At 40.5% G+C, this 19,244-nt stretch overlaps 2 protein-coding genes across 4 annotated transcripts; both read right to left on the bottom strand.

Moving 5' to 3' along the window:
- Positions 1 to 395: 395 nt before the first annotated feature.
- Positions 396 to 6,347, bottom strand: wee1 (WEE1 G2 checkpoint kinase). The gene is made up of 10 exons (XM_069686494.1): positions 5,500 to 6,347; positions 4,325 to 4,539; positions 3,814 to 3,880; positions 3,249 to 3,421; positions 2,844 to 3,112; positions 2,651 to 2,740; positions 2,472 to 2,557; positions 2,205 to 2,375; positions 1,674 to 1,819; positions 396 to 1,512 (listed from the first exon to the last, which is right to left on the bottom strand). Exons 1-10 carry the CDS (start codon positions 5,986 to 5,988, stop codon positions 1,350 to 1,352), a joined length of 1,869 nt encoding a protein of 622 aa, XP_069542595.1. The 5' UTR covers positions 5,989 to 6,347; the 3' UTR covers positions 396 to 1,349.
- Positions 6,348 to 7,410: 1,063 nt separating this feature from the next.
- znf143b (zinc finger protein 143b) lies at positions 7,411 to 18,555 on the bottom strand. Of its 3 annotated transcripts, none has more exons than XM_069687121.1 (15): positions 18,439 to 18,478; positions 16,101 to 16,213; positions 15,596 to 15,784; positions 15,383 to 15,463; positions 14,988 to 15,184; positions 13,311 to 13,379; positions 13,110 to 13,226; positions 12,841 to 12,916; positions 12,452 to 12,577; positions 11,783 to 11,962; positions 11,365 to 11,592; positions 10,394 to 10,542; positions 9,540 to 9,692; positions 9,108 to 9,236; positions 7,411 to 8,049 (listed from the first exon to the last, which is right to left on the bottom strand). In XM_069687121.1, exons 2-15 carry the CDS (start codon positions 16,204 to 16,206, stop codon positions 7,966 to 7,968), a joined length of 1,884 nt encoding a protein of 627 aa, XP_069543222.1. In that variant the 5' UTR covers positions 16,207 to 16,213; positions 18,439 to 18,478; the 3' UTR covers positions 7,411 to 7,965. The 3 variants fall into 3 exon arrangements, with proteins under 3 accessions (XP_069543222.1, XP_069543221.1, XP_069543220.1); XM_069687119.1 differs by having other exon boundaries at positions 7,412 to 8,049; positions 16,101 to 16,216; positions 18,439 to 18,555; XM_069687120.1 differs by lacking the exon at positions 18,439 to 18,478 and having other exon boundaries at positions 16,101 to 16,562.
- Positions 18,556 to 19,244: the final 689 nt, after the last annotated feature.

Below are 19,244 nucleotides of genomic sequence, written 5' to 3'. Positions count from 1 at the left end.
TGTGTGCATATTATCAAAAATGTTTTATTCAGTTTAAACATTAAATACGTCTTTGTCCTCTTTAAAATCAACAAATATCTTCAAGTATTAGAAAATAATCATTGTTTTTATCAGTTGTATGGCTTTAACATTATTAGACAATAATTCAGCTGCTTATCATTTTATCTACTGTACGTCTATAAAGTACGTTTTATAAAACTGCCTGGCCTTTTACCAAATAACTCAAGTGTAAACTTTCAAAAGGGAAACAGATGCTGATGACTGTTGTGAGAACTAAAACTCTAAATCCAATAATCTGACACATTTATTACAGTATTTGTAAAGTGTGTGTACATCACTCAGAACACAACAGGAGTTGAGGGTGGTGAGAATTTATTAAAAGAACATTTGTACAAACAGTTTAAACAACAAAGGGGTTGTGTGTTAGGGGTTACAAGAACAAAATGATTTTATTCTAAACTGTAATTAAAGAAGAGTCTTTAATTAAAGATAATAAGAACATGAGGATCCAGATAACAGGACGATTGTTCTAATGCTACAGGCAGGGTTGGCAGCACCAATCAACAGGGAAAATCAAACTATGGATCGATTCAAACTACACAGATAACGAGTTAGACAACTGGTTTTTGGTTCTTCAAACCAACTGGATGCTTCTACAAAAGGCTTGATCCATTTTTCATTCCACCAGAATAATAAAGGAAATGATCGGATAGACGGGGGGGAATGGACTCCTGCTACGTGACAATAAGAGCCAATGACCTTGAGAACGATCCAACCTGTAATTGGCCAAACCCTGAAACACACAAAACATCAATAGCAGCAGTTTTTTTTCTTTTTCTTTTCCGGCAAAGTCCCACGAGTTGCCTCCAAAGTGCTCCATTTCAAACACAGAAATCGTCGGTTCTCAGACCCTCTGGTACCCAGCATCAGGCGTTTGACAGGCAGTAAGGTGCGCGTGGCTACGGCAAGTACATTCACACTGAAGAAGAGAGCTTCACTGCAGCTTCTGGTCTTTGTCCAGGGAAGTGCAAGTACAGAAACGGAGAGAGAGCCTGACGTCCATGCAAACTTAAGGAATGACAGAGTGTGAAAAGGTACAATCTACCTTTGAGGGATTATTTCTTCCAAAGAAAAGTCTGTCGGAAAAAAGAGCTGAACTATAGGAGTCTTATCGAGTTGATTTCCAGTTGGGTAACAGTCTACACAGCTTTGACTGGGCGAAGGAGCCCAACACCTCGACTGACAGGCTTCTCCTCGACAAGAGAGGACCGGTTCTTTTCTGAACGGGTCTCATTCAAAAAGGTCCATGAGCCTTCGTGTTTCATTTCCTGTCAGGGCGGATTAAAGTCTCAGTAGATGGTGAGGCTGACCGATCGGTTCATCTTCTTGCCGATGAGTCTGGAGCTTCGACCGACAGGGTTCGACTGGAGTGTGGAGCGGGTCAGGATCCTGTCGGTGGACAAAACCTTCTCCTCGGCTGCAGCTCGGGCCTGCTGGGCCTTCTTCAGCTCCCTGAGGAGGACAAACAAGTGGAGGTAAGCATACGTGACACAAAACGGTGCATTACTCTGAAATAAAGAAGCTGAAATAATAAATAAATGATCCTTCTGTCTTGACTGCACTGCCCACTAATGAACAACAGTAGGTTCAGTATTTGCCGTCTGTGTACTTACTTCTGTAGCAGTGCGTTCTTGAACTTCTCTGCGTTGAGCTCGACTCGGAGCTGGTCTGCGCTCATCCTGGCAGCGGTGAGGAGCACCGGGTGTTTGATGAGTTCAGAGGTGGATGGTCTTCTGCTGGGATCGGGGTGGATCATCAGCTGAAAGACAAAAGAAAAACATAAGAATAAGTCCAACACGGAAAAACTGCCTCAAATGTCTTGGTTTGTCCACAAACCAAAGATTTTTTAGGAGTCAAGAAAACACAAAACATTCACATTTAATAAGATACAATTAATATTGGTTATTTAGTCCTTTTAAGTGCTATTTAAACATGCTTTATTGGCCCAACAATAAACTCAGAGCCGCTCTGCTACCTTTGATTAAAAGCTTTTGCATCTATAATATGACAAAGGTTTATTTAATCTAAAACAATCTTAATGTAGAAAATAATCCTGTGCAGACACAGGAGACAAACACCAACGACTCCAGTCCTCACTCGTCTGCTCTCAATTCAGTAGAAAAAAAGAGGTTGTAGACCGTTACCTTGAGGAGACTGAGGAAGTCTGGAGAGAGCACTTGTGGGATGGCGGGGAGTTTGCCCTGTCTGATCTCGTGCCATTTGTCTCCGTTTGTGGGTAGAGGCTCCGCCCCCGAGGCGCTGACAACCATCAGAGCCAGAGCAAAGATGTCCGCCTTCTTCAAGTTACTGTAGTCCTTTAGAGAAAATCAGACATAAAAGGAGAAATATTAACAACTCTGTGGTGCTCTACTTGGGAAAAGTGGGGAAAAGTTTAAAGTACAATGACAAACCTCTTGTAAAACTTCATTGGCCAGATATCTGCTGTCCCCTTCCTCCACCTGTGGGTTGTTCACTCGTGTCACATGACCTAGATCACCTGAAGAAGGAACAATTACAGGACAGGTTAAAGACAGGAAGTTAAACATTTTAATTAAACAAAACTTAAAAAAGGACTGTGGAGGCTGCTTACCTATTTTATAGACAACACTGGTGGTCAGTCCTTCATCCTCGTCACACTCATCACAGCTTGATATCGACTTCCGTGAAATAAAGATGTTACCTGAGAAAAAGAACAGACAACATTAAAACTCTAGCACATAATAAGCCAACAAAAAGTACAAAATAAACAGACAAGAATTATAACTAAAGGCCCCAATACTCACTGGGCTTGATGTCCATGTGCACCAGAGAAGTCGAGTGGATGTACTTGAGTCCTCGTGTGACTTGCAGCAGCAGATCTTTCAGCTCCAGCTCGGACAGGTAACTGAGCCGCCTGTAGTTCTCTGTGATGACGTCCGACAGCGTGCCGCCGTTACAATACTCGTTCTGTATGAGCATGTGGTCGTCCTCGGCCCAGGCAGAGTAGTAGCGCACCACGTGGGGATGTTGGCCCAGCACAGCGTGGGCGTACACCTCCCGTAAGGCGTTCTGTCTGTAGAGGAAGTGGCGGAGCAGGAGGTTTTAATTAAAGGCAAGCCTGAGGCAAGTTTTGAAGTTAAAATGAGGGAGAAAAAAGTTCCTCAGGTCTGTGCATTCAAACCAAACATGTCGTTATAAACTGCACTTACTCGTCTACTGATCCTGCCAGAGGTTTCTTTGATCTCTTGATGGCGTAGATGCAGCCGTCGAGTCTTTTCACACACTTGAACACAGCGCCAAACTCGCCGCAGCCGATCTTCTCCAGCTCGAGGAACTCGGAGGTGTACCTGGACATCATGTTGCTCTCCATCATGGTGATCCTCTGGGATGAAGAAAAAGATTTACATGTTTATTATTTATTATTGCTTCAAACAAACATTCAGCATAGCAGCTGGAACTAATAAGTCCACTAAATGTCTGCGTGGTTGCAAAACAAAATATGCATGTATGATTTAAAAAGGTTGACTGTTTTTGGCGATTTATAAATGAAATAACTAACTGATAAGATGAAATTAATCAATTATGACAATTATGAATAAGTTGCAGCCCTATTAGGAGTTAAAGAAGATTTTTATGTTTGTCACTTGACGTTTTATAGGCTTTAAAATAATGAAAAAACAAAACAAACACAGATGTAGTAAGTTGTAGTTTAATCGGGTTCTCATGATGAAAAAAAAAAATACATTAATATTTATCACGTGAACTTTTAATTACCTTGGATGGTGGCAACACTTCCTCCTCTCCCTCACCATCACTTGCTTCCATGTCCTCTCCACAGGAGCTGTAAGATCAGAGACAATAGAGAGTGTTGTTAGCATTCAGTACAGTAGGGGGCAGCACTGGGGGCTTCCCAAGCACATGGCAGAGTTCACCAGTAACCATGAGGTCCTGGTCCCCAGCCAAACCTCCTGTTCTTAGTCAACGGCTTTAACGTATCTGCTTATTTTAACAATGGCTTTGATGTGTTTTCAAGTAAACACAACGAGAGTTTCAGCACAGCTCTGCTACCTGGGATTAGCAGCTTCTGCAGGTATGTTCTGACAAAGGTGAAACATTACTATTAATTAAGTGACCAGGGAGGGAAATGTGTAAGCAAAATATTGACCGGCTGCAGCTTCTTAAGCCCCACAACCACTTTGGAAAAGTACTAAACTATAACTTTGCAATTGATCCTCGATTAGGGACAAGAGGTTTTTGAAAGAGTGAAAATATCAGAGCAACGTACTCATTCCAGTGTGCCCGCTTCCTGTTGTTTCTCTGCTGTGTGGCAGATTGTATGAGAAGAGAGTCAGGGGTGAAGGGGTTAAAGTTGACCAGAGGTGTCTGCTGTCTCCTGATGCTGTCTGTGATTGACTTTCCTGAAGGCTCCACATTCTTGAACAGGGCGACTCTCCTGCTGGAGGATCCCGGGCCGGATCCCCTCGCTCTGGACAACAAACTCTGAAAAAGAGACAGAAAAGGCTCAGTTAATACTTAAAAGTAGCAGCAGAGAGTAAAAGGGAATAATTAAATAAAAGGTGTGACTTCAAATAAGCCAGGTTAACAACAACAATGTAGGGTTGGTAGTTCTGAAAAAAAACCATAGTGGAAAAGCATTTAAATTTAAAAAACGTATGTGTAATGCTGTAATCTTTGGAAAAAGGGCATGTCCAGACATAAAACTGCCAGTCGCTGAATCATCTGGCTGCCTGACTACAGTGAGATCATTATGTAACAGTACAGTCGAACTCTAAGTGGGTCACTGTGGTTAACTGACACAGCACAACATTCCTCCTGAATTCAAAAATTTGACCTGGTTTCATTACATAAGCTTGGTGTTGCTATATTTTTGGCTGATTTTCCTTCCAGCTCCACGCCCCACATAGGACACAAGAGGGTTTAAAGACATGTCTTTAACTTTAAAATATATGGTGTGTGGGCGTTTTTAAAACATCACATAAGCTAATATCTTAAGTTTGAAATTGTTCTCCTTTATCCTGCTCACACATAGTACAGTATAGTATATAGCAATAAATACAAACATTTAGCAGCTTTCTTGCTTTAGTTTTACACATTTTTAGACATTTATTAACTTTAAAATGTGTTTTTTGTGTGTTTTAATCCGCAACTGATCAAAAATACACCACATTTAAGAGTCTACATTAAATAGTTTTATTCTACCTAGTTTGTTGCTTATTTTGGCCAATATTACCTGACACAAAATCCTGTTTTTCAGGGGTGCAAACAGCTCAAACTTTAAAGATATTTAATGACAAAAAAAGTTTTGTGCGGGTGTCTCTGCAAAGTCATACTGGATAAGCTGATATTGAAAGTTTCATCTTTCTATATTCTGCAAAAGACCACAAATGAACTATATTAGAGTGATTTAACGTTATACAATTTAAAGCCACAAATACTAACCTTTGGTGTGTGCGGTGTGTCAAACAGTCGCAGGTTTCTGAAGGTTTTATGCGGAGGTGTGTCAGGGCAGTCCGGGATCGGGGAGCTGGATCCTTCCCCGTCGTCCTGGACGTAGGACCGCTCCGGTGACCCTCCGTATAGCCTGGAGGTTTTCCTCGGTGATGGTGAGCAGTTGGCAAAGATAACACTGCTCGGTGACCGAAGGTCTGACGGGGAACCATAGCTCTCCTCGTCCCACAGCTCCACGTCGTCGTCCCCGCTGGTCTGGTTCAGGGGGCTACTGCCTCCTTCCAGCCGCTTGTCCACGGTGTCCCGCCGCATTGGCATCGGGGAATCCATCTCCGTGAAGCCAGACTCTCCCCCGGTGCTGTTGTTAACGTCCTCGATGGGGTCGTCTTCGCCATCACTCAATGTAAACTGTAGTTTTTGACGAATCGGCCGAGTTTTCGGAGAGAGGGACCCGTGCCTATGGCGACTGTAGCTCGACATTTTCAGGATTTAAACCCCGGCTGCGTCGACGGAAAAATCACGCGGTTGGACCCCCACTACTATTGCAGTGGCGATACTCGTAAAATACACACAGTTGGACAACTTCTAACTACCTTAAAATAAAGGTATTCGTTCAAAAAGTGTCCAAAACTTCTGCTGAACTGTTAAAGCTCCGTTATCGTCCCAGAAAAAGTTAGCTTGTTTGCTAACTCCTACACGCCCCTCCAACGCTGAGAAATGGCCACGGAGTAGTTCGCTGGTCTTACCTAACAACAGATGCAAAACTACCGGGTCCGTCGAGTTTCGGTATCCGTCACTACCTTGATTGCTCACCTACAGAGAAACACGTCTTTCCCCATTAAAACATGACCAATGTTTACAAAAAAGTTTGAATGAGTCAAAAACTGGCCTCTTCCTATCACGCGCGTGGCAAAGGACTTCCCGCGACCGTTGGTCACATGCCCCTGCGCAGCCAATCAGAGCGCGTCTTGAATTTTTGAAAGATGGGCGTTGCAGAGTGGTTTCGGGAGGCGTTACGTCATCCGTAGCAGAGCCACAAACTGGCGCGAACGCGTGCCTTTTATGTGTCTGGGGCAAAGCTGGAGTCACACAATTACATTAACTCCGAGACAATGCATCTATTATTTAGCCGGCACGATCAAAGAAGCCGTTATACATTAAAAGGATCTTAGTCAAAACTGATTATAACGCCCCCTTCTGAAGTTTATACAGGAGAAATTACATCCTAGACAATAGTTTTAAAGAAGTCTTCTAGTTGTTACGACCCAACTCAAAATAATTACATAATGAAACAGTACCATCCTATTTGCCCATTAGAAACACCAATTTCTACATCATCTTACAATGTATTTAATGTAATCATAAATGGTCTGAAAAATGTAGTTGTTTCTTTAACTTAGGTGGAATTAGTAATCACCATGTAAACATACTAACTTGAAAGTAATGGCAACATGTTTTAAAACAAATTGAGATCTTATTAAAGATTAAATGAGTTCTTAGTATTGGATTTATTTTGCTGAGGGTCCCTCTCAGATTATTACTTTATTATACTGTGATTTATTAAAATATGATTGTATCCATCAGCATAAAGTAAAATTATAATTCTGCACTCAACTAGTGTTCGGCACCTCAACACTGCATATTTTCTTTTAGATTTTTACATCTTTTTAAATAAACTACAAAAAGACTAGTAACATAAGCTTGCAGTTAGAAGTACACCATTTGTCTCAGTGAACAAGGAACTACAAATTATACTAAAACGTAAAAGTACCAAGTATCCAAAATGTAGTTTTTCCAAGAATTTCCAAAGCGTAAAGGTGGGGTTTTAAAACATTCACTTTTAGATTTATGGTGGAAAATTCATACATTTGAAAATGTAAAATGTTTTCTCTATCAGTTGTTTCAGATAATATGATAACACATATCCAAATCTGCATGTCTGCTCTCTCATCTACTTGTTTGCTATTTTTGCCCAAGTTTTATTCTACAACTAAATATGCACACCGAGCACAATAATCAGTTTATAGATTACTTTTTAGGAAATGCAACCCTAAACTGAATCGATAACAATCTATCTATCCGTATATCTGTCTCCTTCAGGTGTATTTTACCTTTACAGCTGTGCAAAAGCAAAGTTGAACAAACATGGTCACAGATTTTGAAATATTAAATAAACTGGCAATTAATCACACATTTTTTTATTAGAAATAGCATTAGCTGTACACTGCACTGTGCACTGTGCACCATAAACATTAGAAAGCATTTTCCCCTCTTCCGTCTTTTTGGTCGAGGGATAAAATAGCATAGCAGAACTCCAGTTATCAAAATCCTATGTACACATAAAAGCTAAGTCCGTTTGTGAAAAAGAAAAACATGGAGGAAGACTTGTGATTTCTCTCTTTGATAAAGTCCACTTGAGATGGATTTGATCCTAAATCATAGTCCATAATGAGTCCATCAATCATCCAGACCCGGCGACTCTCCTTGTTGTATCCTTGAAGCTATTCTGATGGCTTCCTCCAGCGAAGGCTGATCACTGAGCTGCAGGTAAAAAGAAAACACAATGCACAATTCAAACGTGATTGACAAACAGCTACTACTGTTTTAATCTATTTACTGTCCTCGTAAAGACAATACCACCTCTGACCGTGATTGACGGCGTTACAGGCTGCTGGATGTCATTGATGACTGTCACATGATGGTAAAAGGTGGAAAGACTGTGTGAGCTTTGTAATTAGCATGACAGAAAGAGAAGAAGGGGGTAAATGGAAGCAGTGTTTTTCAGGATAAATAAAGGTTGGTCATCAGACCTGCACCCTGGTAGCACCTCAGGGGTTTAGACCTTAATAATTAACATAGTATTTAAATAGATTGGTAGTGTGTGAGATGTAGTTAAAATACATTTTCTCATTCTGAAAAGATAAGGATTATCAACTTCCTATGATGTAATGTGTCAATGTTTGCTATAAAAAGTTACCTGGTGACACCACTAATAGAAGACTGCCTCTAATGTATAAGATTCCCTCTAATTCCATTGACTTTTGATGTTAAGTCTCAGTTTTATTTGATTCCTCCACATCAGTTCAATTGTAAATTATTTTTGCTGGTAGTCATCAAGAATCGGGATTACATGGAAACTCACACATCCTGGGCTTCTTAACTTTTTGTTTGGTTTGATTGATCCCTCATCAAATGCAGCAGCAGGAGGGCGGAAACACACCTACACCCCCTGTGCTGAACTCCACCTACTCATGATTTTTAGTAAGGCTTTTATGCAAATAGCTCAACAGGGTGGGATCTGGGGAGGGATTACTTGGCAGGGGACAAAACTTAAGTACCCTCCTGACTGAAACTCTTGGTGGTATCATATGAACAAAAGAGCACCGAGTGTACCTACCAGCAAATAAAAGAACCATCAATGCAGAAATGTAACACTCTTTAGGATCAATACCAAACAATCCATGTCACATTTTCTGCTTTAAAACACCTTGTAGTAGTAGATGTATCCAGTCCTCTTCTCTGTAAACTGAACTAATCTAATTGACATATTGAAACTCGCCCCACCAGTCTATTCACTCCTATGCTGTCAGTCTACCAACCTGCACAGCGATGTGAGTGCCGTTGGAGGTGGCCAGTAACGTAACAGGATGAATGTCATCCTGGTCTTGGCTGTAGCCCGCCTCCTCCACCGTTTGGAACGCAGCCATGTCGGGTGTCATGATGGCCACCTGAGGGAGACAGAGGCAAAGAATTAAAAAACAAACATCTGCTTTGTTTGGTCACAAATCACTTAAAAGTACATCTCATGCCATCATGGAGATGCCGAAACTTACAGAGAGAGGCTGTTCAAAAACTAAACAGCTTCCAAACCTCACAGTAAAAACAGAGGACAGAGTCTTTGCCAACTGAAATTGTTGTGTCACAGTCAACTTTATTTTTGTCCCTGAGAATAGTCTGCTTAGTAAAAAAAAAAAAAAAAAAAAGGCCACAATACTCCCACATTCATGGAAAATAATTGGTTAACTGTTCACCTGTTCATCTGAGCCGTCTGTCGTTACCATGGTAACCGCGTGAGTGCCTTGCGTTGTCAGCTCATGTGCCGGGATGGTTATGGTGGTGCCTTCTTGGGTGACCATGGTGATTGTGCCGCCCATAGCTTGTAGGTCTGCTTCAGAGATACTGACCTGATTAGAGACACGATACAGAGAGCAGAACAGTCAGCTCAGTATCCAGTGTTTTATGATCTCATTTTGTTTCTTACTTGCATGTGCTTTTATGGTTGTCCATTTCTTCCTCTTATTTTCAGTGTAAAGCAATACAAAAGTAATACAAACTAGGTTTACTGGCATCATAAGAACTTCAGTAACACTAAACACTATTAACTCTAAACTAAAATAGATAAGTAGCTTGAGAGAAAATAACAATCTTACAACTTCCTTTTTTCTTTGAGGTGGCCGGAGATGTTTATGGCTTTTTTTTTATTGTTGGGCAGATGTAGAGTTGGTGTAAATAATTTCCCCACACTTCTCAAAAGGTTGCCGCTCTGTGTTTTTATTGCTATACTTGAAAACCATGTAGACTGTGGACAGACAGAAGTTTAAGATGCCTCCAGTTTGTGAAGTTTGTATGAGTAACTCATTGTTAAAAGGAGTTAACACAGTGTAGTGAGGGAGTTATGTTTGAGAACAGATAAAGACCTCAGTGTAAATGTACTACAGTTAAGTTCAACATTCAAATGTTGCCTTAAAATCTTCCTGTCAGTAGTGCTCCTGATTAATTACACACATTAAAAACAGCTACTTACAGTTATTTGGAATGTAGCCATTTTTAATCTTTGGAATGTTAATGTATCTCTACTTGGAAAGATATCGCTACATTCCGTTACCTGCTGTTGCGTTCCGTCCTCCTGCGTTACCAAGGCAACGTGCTGCGCACCGACCATGTCTGAGCTCTCGACGGGAACCTGCTCTGAGCCAGAGTCTTCAGCATCAACCACCGCTGCTGTGTAGCTGACGTTTGGGTCATCAATGGCATCTGAATGGAAGATTTTTGATTAGTTTTGATTAGTGGTTAGTATTTTAAATTATACAATTCCATTAAATTCACATTTATTTATTGATTCTGTGTAGATTTCACGCACATTTTTACATATTAAGTTTAAGTATCCTGGCAATTTACTGTAGTTATTTAGATTTTATATTTTTCTTTAATATACACCTATTTTTGCCTTATAGACACTAGTGTAATAATTGTTATTTGCTGGATATTTCCTCCTTTTTTAGAAACTCTCTTCTTCTTTAGTAAACTTATTTATATCATAGTTTTTCGTTGTGATAAATCAGGCTGCAAAAAAAAAAATATATATACAAAAACAAATTACATTTAAACGAAAAGGTTACAACTACTAGATGACCAAGTCAAGATATTACAATTCCATTATGCAAATTATAATACAAGACAAAATAAAGAACCAAATCTGAGAAGTTGGAAGTACTCATTTTTTGCACTCTCTCAGCTAGTTGCAGATACATTTTTGGGTTACTATAACAATTAATGGATATAACTTATTATTTAATCCATCAAATATGATCTGGAGTATTTGTTAGATCTATTAAATTACATAAACTACCTGTTTTTATTTACTGTAGCCCAGGGTTATGTATTCATATTACTTGTTTTGACCGGGCAAGAGTCCAAAACTTATATATACTCAGTTTTAAAAATAATTCACAAAGAAAGAAATATAGATTTATTTTTTAATTGCTGCAGTCCTATATTCAAGCTTAATGTACAACTCACACACCTCATCAAAACTGCTTTTAAGTAATTTCTCTGTCAGATTAAATTCACACCAACCTGTTGGGGGTTCAAAGTAGGCCTCCTGCTCCTCCTCGATGGGCTCTGTGTCGTTGTGGGCGGTGCGTTTGTGCATGGCGAGCGTTGAGATCTGCTTGTAGGTTTTCCCACAATGGTTGCAGTTGTAAGGTTTGCAGGGTGTGTGAACAACGTGGTGTTTGTAAAGGCTGGAGTATTCTGTGAAGCGCTTTTCACAGCCAGGCACTGTACACACGTACGGCTTCTCTCCTGGAGAGTTAAAAAAGAAGTCAGACAATGGGGGACAAGGTTTTAATGTCATATTAAGATTAAAAGTCAGGAAAATTATGTCCTTATTACACTAATGATCTACTTCAAACGAGTCAAACACCGGCAAAATTACAAGCTAGAAGCGACAGCCTGAAAGAAACAACAAGACAGTGATGGTAAAAGGACTCACCCGTGTGTATCCTCATATGGTTCTTGTAGTTGGTGGCACTGGCGAATGAGCGCCCACAGCTCGGCTCGGAGCAGTAGTACGGCCGCTCCCCGGTGTGTGTTCGGATGTGAACTTTGCGGATGTTGGAGGTTGTAAAGGACCTGCCGCAGCCTTCAACCGGACATTTGAAAGGCTTCTCTCCTGCAGGCAAGAAATGGGATTGTGACATTGCATCTAGTTTTTTTGGCAGGTTGATTAATGTGTTTGACTTTACACATGCTGGTATATTCTGTGAAATCCTGTATGTCTCTCTACAAAGCCCCTTAATTTAAAAAAATGGTATTAAAGCTGCAAGAATCTTTTTTTGTTTGTTTGTTTGTTTTTCAAAAAAGCAGAATCTCTGCTTCATGCTTTTCCATGACAAACTGAAAAACTCCTCCACTTCACATCAAAACCTCGGTTTAGCTTTTTCTGGATGGAGGCATTTCAACGCCATAAAAAACCCACTGGCGCATGACTTTGGCCTGGTAGTTTTAACCAAAATTGCATACAGCAAACACTCAGTCAACTCTGAATAAAACAAACAGCAATTTGAAGTAGCAGTTATCATTTCAGCTCCCTAAACCCTGTACCAGACCTTAGATACACACATTTGCATGATGTTTATTCCTCCAGGGTGTGGTTGTGTACCTGTATGAGTCCTTGTGTGCTTTTGAAGGTCTCCGGAGGTTTTGAAGGACTTGCAGCAGTTCAGCTCTTGACATCTATATGGCTTCTCCCCCGTGTGTGTTCGTGAGTGGCTCTTCAGTCCATACCCTTTAAAGGCAAGACACATTGATATTCAGTTAAGCCCTTATTCCTGGTTTTTGTAAACATATTTATGTATCTTCTTTGGGATCATTTGTTGAATCACATAAGAGCGCCTCAGCCTGCTTTTATTTTGATCTTCAAGTGTAAGGTCACTATAGCAGTTAAAGCATTTTTAGCGAGTGATCAGCAGTTAATATGGCAATCTGACAAAATATTGGCTGGATCTCTTTATACTCTGAATCATGCAATACGACAAACTCCACATCTACCTGTTGCAAACTTCCTCCCACAGCCATGATAGTCACAGACGTAAGGTTTGTCTCCAGTGTGTGAGCGCTCGTGTACCTGCAGGACACACAAGCAGAACGTTGTAGCAGTGAGGCAAATAAAACACGTAGTTGACAGCATCATAGGAAGATGCTGCAAAGGAAATATTGTCTTCAAACAATCTCACACTTAAGAAGGCACAGGCAAAGCAACACAATTTTATTTTTAAAAAGGCTACATACACATGCACACAGCACACCCACACTCTTACCTTGAGGTGGTGGGCGGTGGTGTAGAGCTTTCCACAGCCCTCGTATTCACAGCGGAAAGACTTCTCGCCTACATTCGAGCCCCTTACTTGCCTGTTGTCTTGACCTTGTAACACAATCTGAAACAAAACATGAATTACACTCTAGTGTTCAACCAAAAGAAAAAACATCATGGAAAATAAACCATAGAAAAGATTCTGTACCCGCATGTGGACGCCGTTGTCTGCTTCCACTCTGCCGAAGGAGCCCAAAGGGTTCTCTATATTCTCCACCTGACAGGAAGGAGAAAGGACACTTCTTATTAAAATATACAGTATGTAAGCAGAGGTATGAACACTCACAACTAGAGCTGCAACCATTTATCTATCGAAAGAAAATTAGTTGCCAACTATTTGTAATTGTTATTTATTGCAGTAAATGAAGAGTCTTTGGGTTTTGGACTGCTGGTTCGACAAAAGACACACTTTGATGATGTCACTTGGAGCTCTGGGAAATTGTGATGAGTATTTTTCTGATTGATTAAAGGGCCAGTTTGCCGATTTTCAACCTCAGTCCTATCATGCTATCATGGGGAGCTAATGCCATTATGGTAGGGAAAAAATGCAATTTCGCTCTGTGCCTTTGGCGGACGCTATCCGCTTCTCCAACAGGGGCCTGGAAAACCTCCACCAGACTACAGAAAACCAGGGAGCTTGCTAAAATACACTTCCTCAATCTATGACGCCCGCCTCCGATTTCTGCAGTGTTTAGTTGAAAAAAAACATACGGTAAAATGTAATAATTCGATCCTTGAGGTTCCTTGAAACGCTGCCTGCTCTCCTGTTTCCCTCCCAGACATTCCACATTTATAACTGAGGCATGTCTCATTCAAAATCATCAGGTTTGAAATGTAGTTTTTTTTTGGATGATCCACAGGTATATTCTTGCTGTATTTCAGATTCTGTACCGCTCTGAGCCATCGCCTGCAGCGAAAACGGTAGGATTTCACTCCAGCGTCTCTCGCTGGGCCGCTCCTTCAGAGGGAGGGGCGCAATGCACGCTGGGCGTTGTAGGAATGTAGAATGGGCGAAACCACAAACTTTCTCCACAGCTATGGCGTCAATTTAAAATATTATTGCTTCTATGGATTACAGAGAACACCAGCTTTGACTGACAGTTGAACCGCTCTTTTAATCCTGAAAATAATCACTACATTATCATAGTCGCCAGTGGCAGCTCTTTACATCGACAAGGGCAATATATATTGCTTAGTTTGCAATGTCACAGGGGAGGGAGTGATGTTGGACTGAGTATTAGGTCATGGGCACAAGGCCTCCAGCCGTGCTGTTATCGAGTAGAACAGCACGACATCCAGTTTTTAATTGCTTTTACACAACAGTTTTGCAAGCAGCAAATAGTCGTAAATGTTATGAGCAACAACCTCAGATCAGAATGCCGTCAGACTACATGTCTCTTGTCTGATTAGATCACTTGGTAGAAACTAATAGTGTATGTTTAAAAAACCCTAACCTAGAGAGGAGAACATAATTTAATCTATGCAATGGGTACATGCCGGACAAAAACTAATAAATTCAATAAAAATAGAACTATAGTGGGATGCAAAAGTTGTTAACAAAACATCATATAATTATAATTAAAGAGTAAGAGGGTAAATAAATAGTATAAAACAGCATTGATTTGGAAGTATTAAAAATATCACTAATTAAGTAAAAATTTAAAGAATCACAATGTAAGTATGTAAAGTAAAAAACAAGTTTGAATAAACAAATATAAAACATAAGTTGATCAAGACATCATGGGGAAAGATGGGCAGAAAAGCTCGACTCTGTGTCACATTAAACACATGGTGTCACACCAGCTCAGTGATGCAGAACGTTTACCTTTGTGGTGTACTGTTCGAGCACGCTGATGGTCTCTGGGTCGATGGCTGTGGCCTCGGCCTGCAGGTCTGCGATGGTGCCGTCGGCCTGGATGGCGAGGATGGTGTTGGACTGGGGCATGTGCACTGTGTGCTGGATGTAGGCGGTGCTGCCGTCCTCCAGCTGCACCTCCTGCAGGCCGCTCTGGTCATAAGTGTCTGCGGAGAAATGAGGAGGATGAGATTCTTGTAGAGACACTGAAAGAGGAAACTGGGCTAAGGTCCATCATGACAACTGAGATGGCTGTTTGCTCATTCTGAAAATAGACTCATGTAAACTAAGATACTTACAGAAAGGGATGAAGGAAACTTAAATGCTTTTCAAAATAAAGGTCTTTGGTGTTTAACCTTTCTTACCTTTGGGTGTGTGAATGTAGGCTGTTGTTCCATCTTCTAGCTGAACTGCTTGTCCGTCTTCGAGCTGTAAACTGTCCCCTCCTACAACACAAAGAATATATACATCAACAACAGTAACTCCTGCGTACCATGAGTGTAATTTTAGTCTTATAATACAGCATTATGTCATCCAGATAAAATAAAGGATTTCACTGCAGGGAATTTGTGTCTTACCTGCTTTAGGCATCGCCACATGCTGAACGTAGGCAGCAGAGCCGTCCTCCAGCTGGATCACCTGACCGTCCATGATCTGTCCGTCTGAAAAGGCGGTTTTGGTGTCGTGTTGGATGTACGCAGTGGATCCATCTGCAAGAGTGACCGCCTGCAGGCTCACTGTGTCCATGCTATCCATCTGATCGCCATCTGGGAATTGATTTAACAATGACAATGCTTTAACTGTCAGCTGACGAAGAAGTAGGAAGAGCTATGTTGTGGCAGTGGTGACATCATTATTTCAAGGGTGCAATTAGACTGACTGTTCATTTCATAGCTTTTCCAAAAAGAAGACACAGATCTATAACGCAGCTATCCCTGGATGGAGTACTCAGTTATTGGACTTTACACATTAAAAGGGATATTAACAGATATTTCAAAAGAAAAGTGTCTTAAATAGGATGACAAAAACGTTTATTGAATCAACAACAACAAAAAAGGTGACAAGTCAAGTTTAAGAGCTCACCTGCCACGGTCACGGCCTCTGTCAGACAGAGAGTGACCGGCTGCCCGTCTGCATCATGAAACTCAGCCATTCCCTGCGAGTCCCGGTTTATCTGGGCCAAGAGCATGCTTCAGCTGCTGGAGGGACACAAACCGGAGACACACTTAAAACTTGTACTGTGAACAGGTCAGGAAACACAGAGACAGGCTGACACAAGCACTGAGGATAAAGATACTCTGAAAGATGTAACAGCTTGTGATGCACGAAGGGAGGTTCATCACTAGATAGATGCTGGGGTGTAGCCAGTAGAGATAAGCATCATACAAGTGGGAGCAAGGGCGGAACGAAGCTATTAATCCCTTTTCCTCTTTCATTGATAACACATCTACGCTGTTACACACAGGCATAAAAAGGCATTGTGGACATTTCAACTAGATTTTGACTCTGGTATCCACATCAAGACATGGTCTCAAGTTCAAGTAATTGTTCCAGTTTAATTTTACAGTAAAATTATTATATCGCAAAGTCTACTGATTTTGGTTGGAATATAATTGACAGATTTAAAATGTATAAATAGGCACATTTGCCAAATTTTTTGCCAAAGCATAAAACTGTAACCAAAGGAAAGTTTTTCTTGGCTATAAAACTGTAAGTACTGCCTTTTAAACACAGCTAAGGAGGCATACTTAAGTGGTTTACATAAAATATACCTTCCAAACTGTGCAACTGACGAGTAAACAGACACTAACATCTCTTGTACCTTTTGTAAAAATAAAAAGTTTATTTTGATTGTGTAATCTCCCAAAAGATTTGGATAGATTTAGGATCTCATTTTTTTAAGCTACCAGCTTTGTTTTTCATCTAAGGGATATTATCTAATGCAGTGAGTATCAGATAACAGTCTTGAATACCTGATAAACTTTATTATTCTACAAGCAAATTTTACAGATTTTTTTCTACAGAAATTCTTTATCTCATCCACTTAGGTTTTCTAATGGAGCTAAGATCTTTGCTTGAATCTCTCAGTTTGGTGAACAACAAAAAAGTATGAAGCATCTTAAAAAGGCTCTAAAATGTTCTAGCTAAGATAAAGTTTATTGATCCCTTATTGGAGTCAATGCATTTGTTACAGAAGCTGAAGAGGCAGGGTAAAGGAAGAAGACTTAACAGGTTATAGATAAATAATGCAAATAATAACAATGATACAATATTAACAATTGAATTAAATCATAATAAGACTGACAAAAAAACATATAAACTGTGCACCTTTCACTAGCAGATGGATCAATAAATAGAATTTTAACTTGTACTACTGATTTTTACTAGTGTCAATTATGTTTCAGTTGTATGTGCTGTCTCTGTTTACTTTACTTATTTGTAAAATACAATTTTGTCAATTAAAAAAATAATAATAGCACCCTTATTATCCCAGTATTTGTGCTTTCCAGGCGCATATTCCGCTGACATGAGTTCTGTTAAAAGCTATAGTTTCAAGCCTTCTTAAGAATCTGATACCCCAGGGCAGTTCAGCTTCGTTTGCCTAATTTGACATGAGAGTTAGCTGCATTTATTACTGGCATAAACGTTATATGGCTAAAGCATATTTCAAAATATGAAATCAAACATCTGTGGGTTTATTCAGTTAGTCGTAAGGTATAAGTTACTTGTGAATGATGAGCACTGACTGTCTGAATTTGATCTTATGTTCAAAATTGTTTTTGGCGCTAGTGAATTTGATTTGGGGCTAGCTAGCTATAATTTAGCATAACTATGACCTGCCACATTCTGTCACTTTATAATGACATATTATCTAACAAAAGTAGTAAACCAGCTGTGTGATAAGGCTAACGCCGGTAAGTTAGCACACGCTGACAGCATGTTTTGATGGCCAAACACTTAACAGTAGTAGCCGCCGACGCGATATGTCAACGCAGTAGACAGGTTAGCCACCATGCTAATAGCATTGCTAACTACGCCAAACAGCGCTGTCACGATTTTTCAACGGTTATTAGACAACCGTTTTAACAAGGTAGTCTAGATAACAAGATTACAGCTACCTAGAGCTGATATATATAATTCAAGCCGAGTCTGTCACAGCTAGAGAGTTAGCTAGCGGTATCCATGAAGCTATTAGCCTTGTTTGTCTAACTAGCGACGCAGTTAGGAAACAAGAACGAGGAATCCATGAGCTAATTAATGTTAACATAAGCGTTTTGACTCGGTGGGTGTCAATTTTATTTTAAGGTAAAACAGTATTTCCCATTCTTCTTCTCATTCCCAGCCACAGCCTGTCACTCCCTCTCGCAGAGATGGCTGTGGGAATAATGCATACTGGGTAAAAACCAATTTATATACTAACCTCCGAAAAATTTCCAACAATTCCTCCTGTTCGACCACCATGCACCAGTGCAGGAAACGCTTCGCGATGTCCACACACCGGGAACATGTATGACAGCACAATCCTCCAAGCAATGTCCCGCCCATAAGGAATTCAGATACGCTGATTGGTCAAAGAGATCCAAGCAGCGACTCCTATTAGTGAGGCGGCTCCAACTCGACTCTATGTTGCTGTTATTCAGCTTCCCGGGCCCCTAGCAGACGCCATTCCGCGTCGGTTTTCGTATTGTCTCGGGCTTTTGATTGAAAATGCGCGTCGTCGTCGTGAAAAATAAAAACTTAGGTTTCAACATAAGACGACAATGAACCGAGACTGTGGATTCCAAGCAACGTAATGCCACGGGATGCGGTTAGATTCGTTCTTCATCAACATAAACAGCGATGTGTGGGGCGATTTTTCGGCATCCATGTTGAAAACAAGGTCGTGTGGGAAAAAAGGGGGGAATCTGGGCAATGCAGTGAAGAGAGGCTCGGAGGGATGAAATGTCCAGCAGACATACGACAGTACTGACTACAAAGGACATCCTATCTGAAAAATACAACCACAGCATCTTCCAGGTCGCCAAGAACAAGATTTCGACTCAGATACAAAATAGTAGATAGAACAAATAAACCTTATGAAAAATAAACTACAGAACTATAAACGAAAGGTAACAGTGATATGTTGGTAAGTCACTAGAGTTGCATAGATGGTAGGCCTATTAAGAAAAACTATACAAGAAAAAAAAAACTGCAAAGGAAGGCTATACTGCAATGTGGCCTTCAAGT

This window comes from Semicossyphus pulcher, unplaced genomic scaffold (genome assembly GCF_022749685.1).
Source record: "Semicossyphus pulcher isolate SPU_LCO1_2020_fin unplaced genomic scaffold, fSemPul1.0.p SCAF_8, whole genome shotgun sequence".
Lineage (NCBI taxonomy): Eukaryota > Metazoa > Chordata > Actinopteri > Labriformes > Labridae > Semicossyphus > Semicossyphus pulcher.
This window is presented reverse-complemented; position numbering and strand designations above follow the sequence as displayed.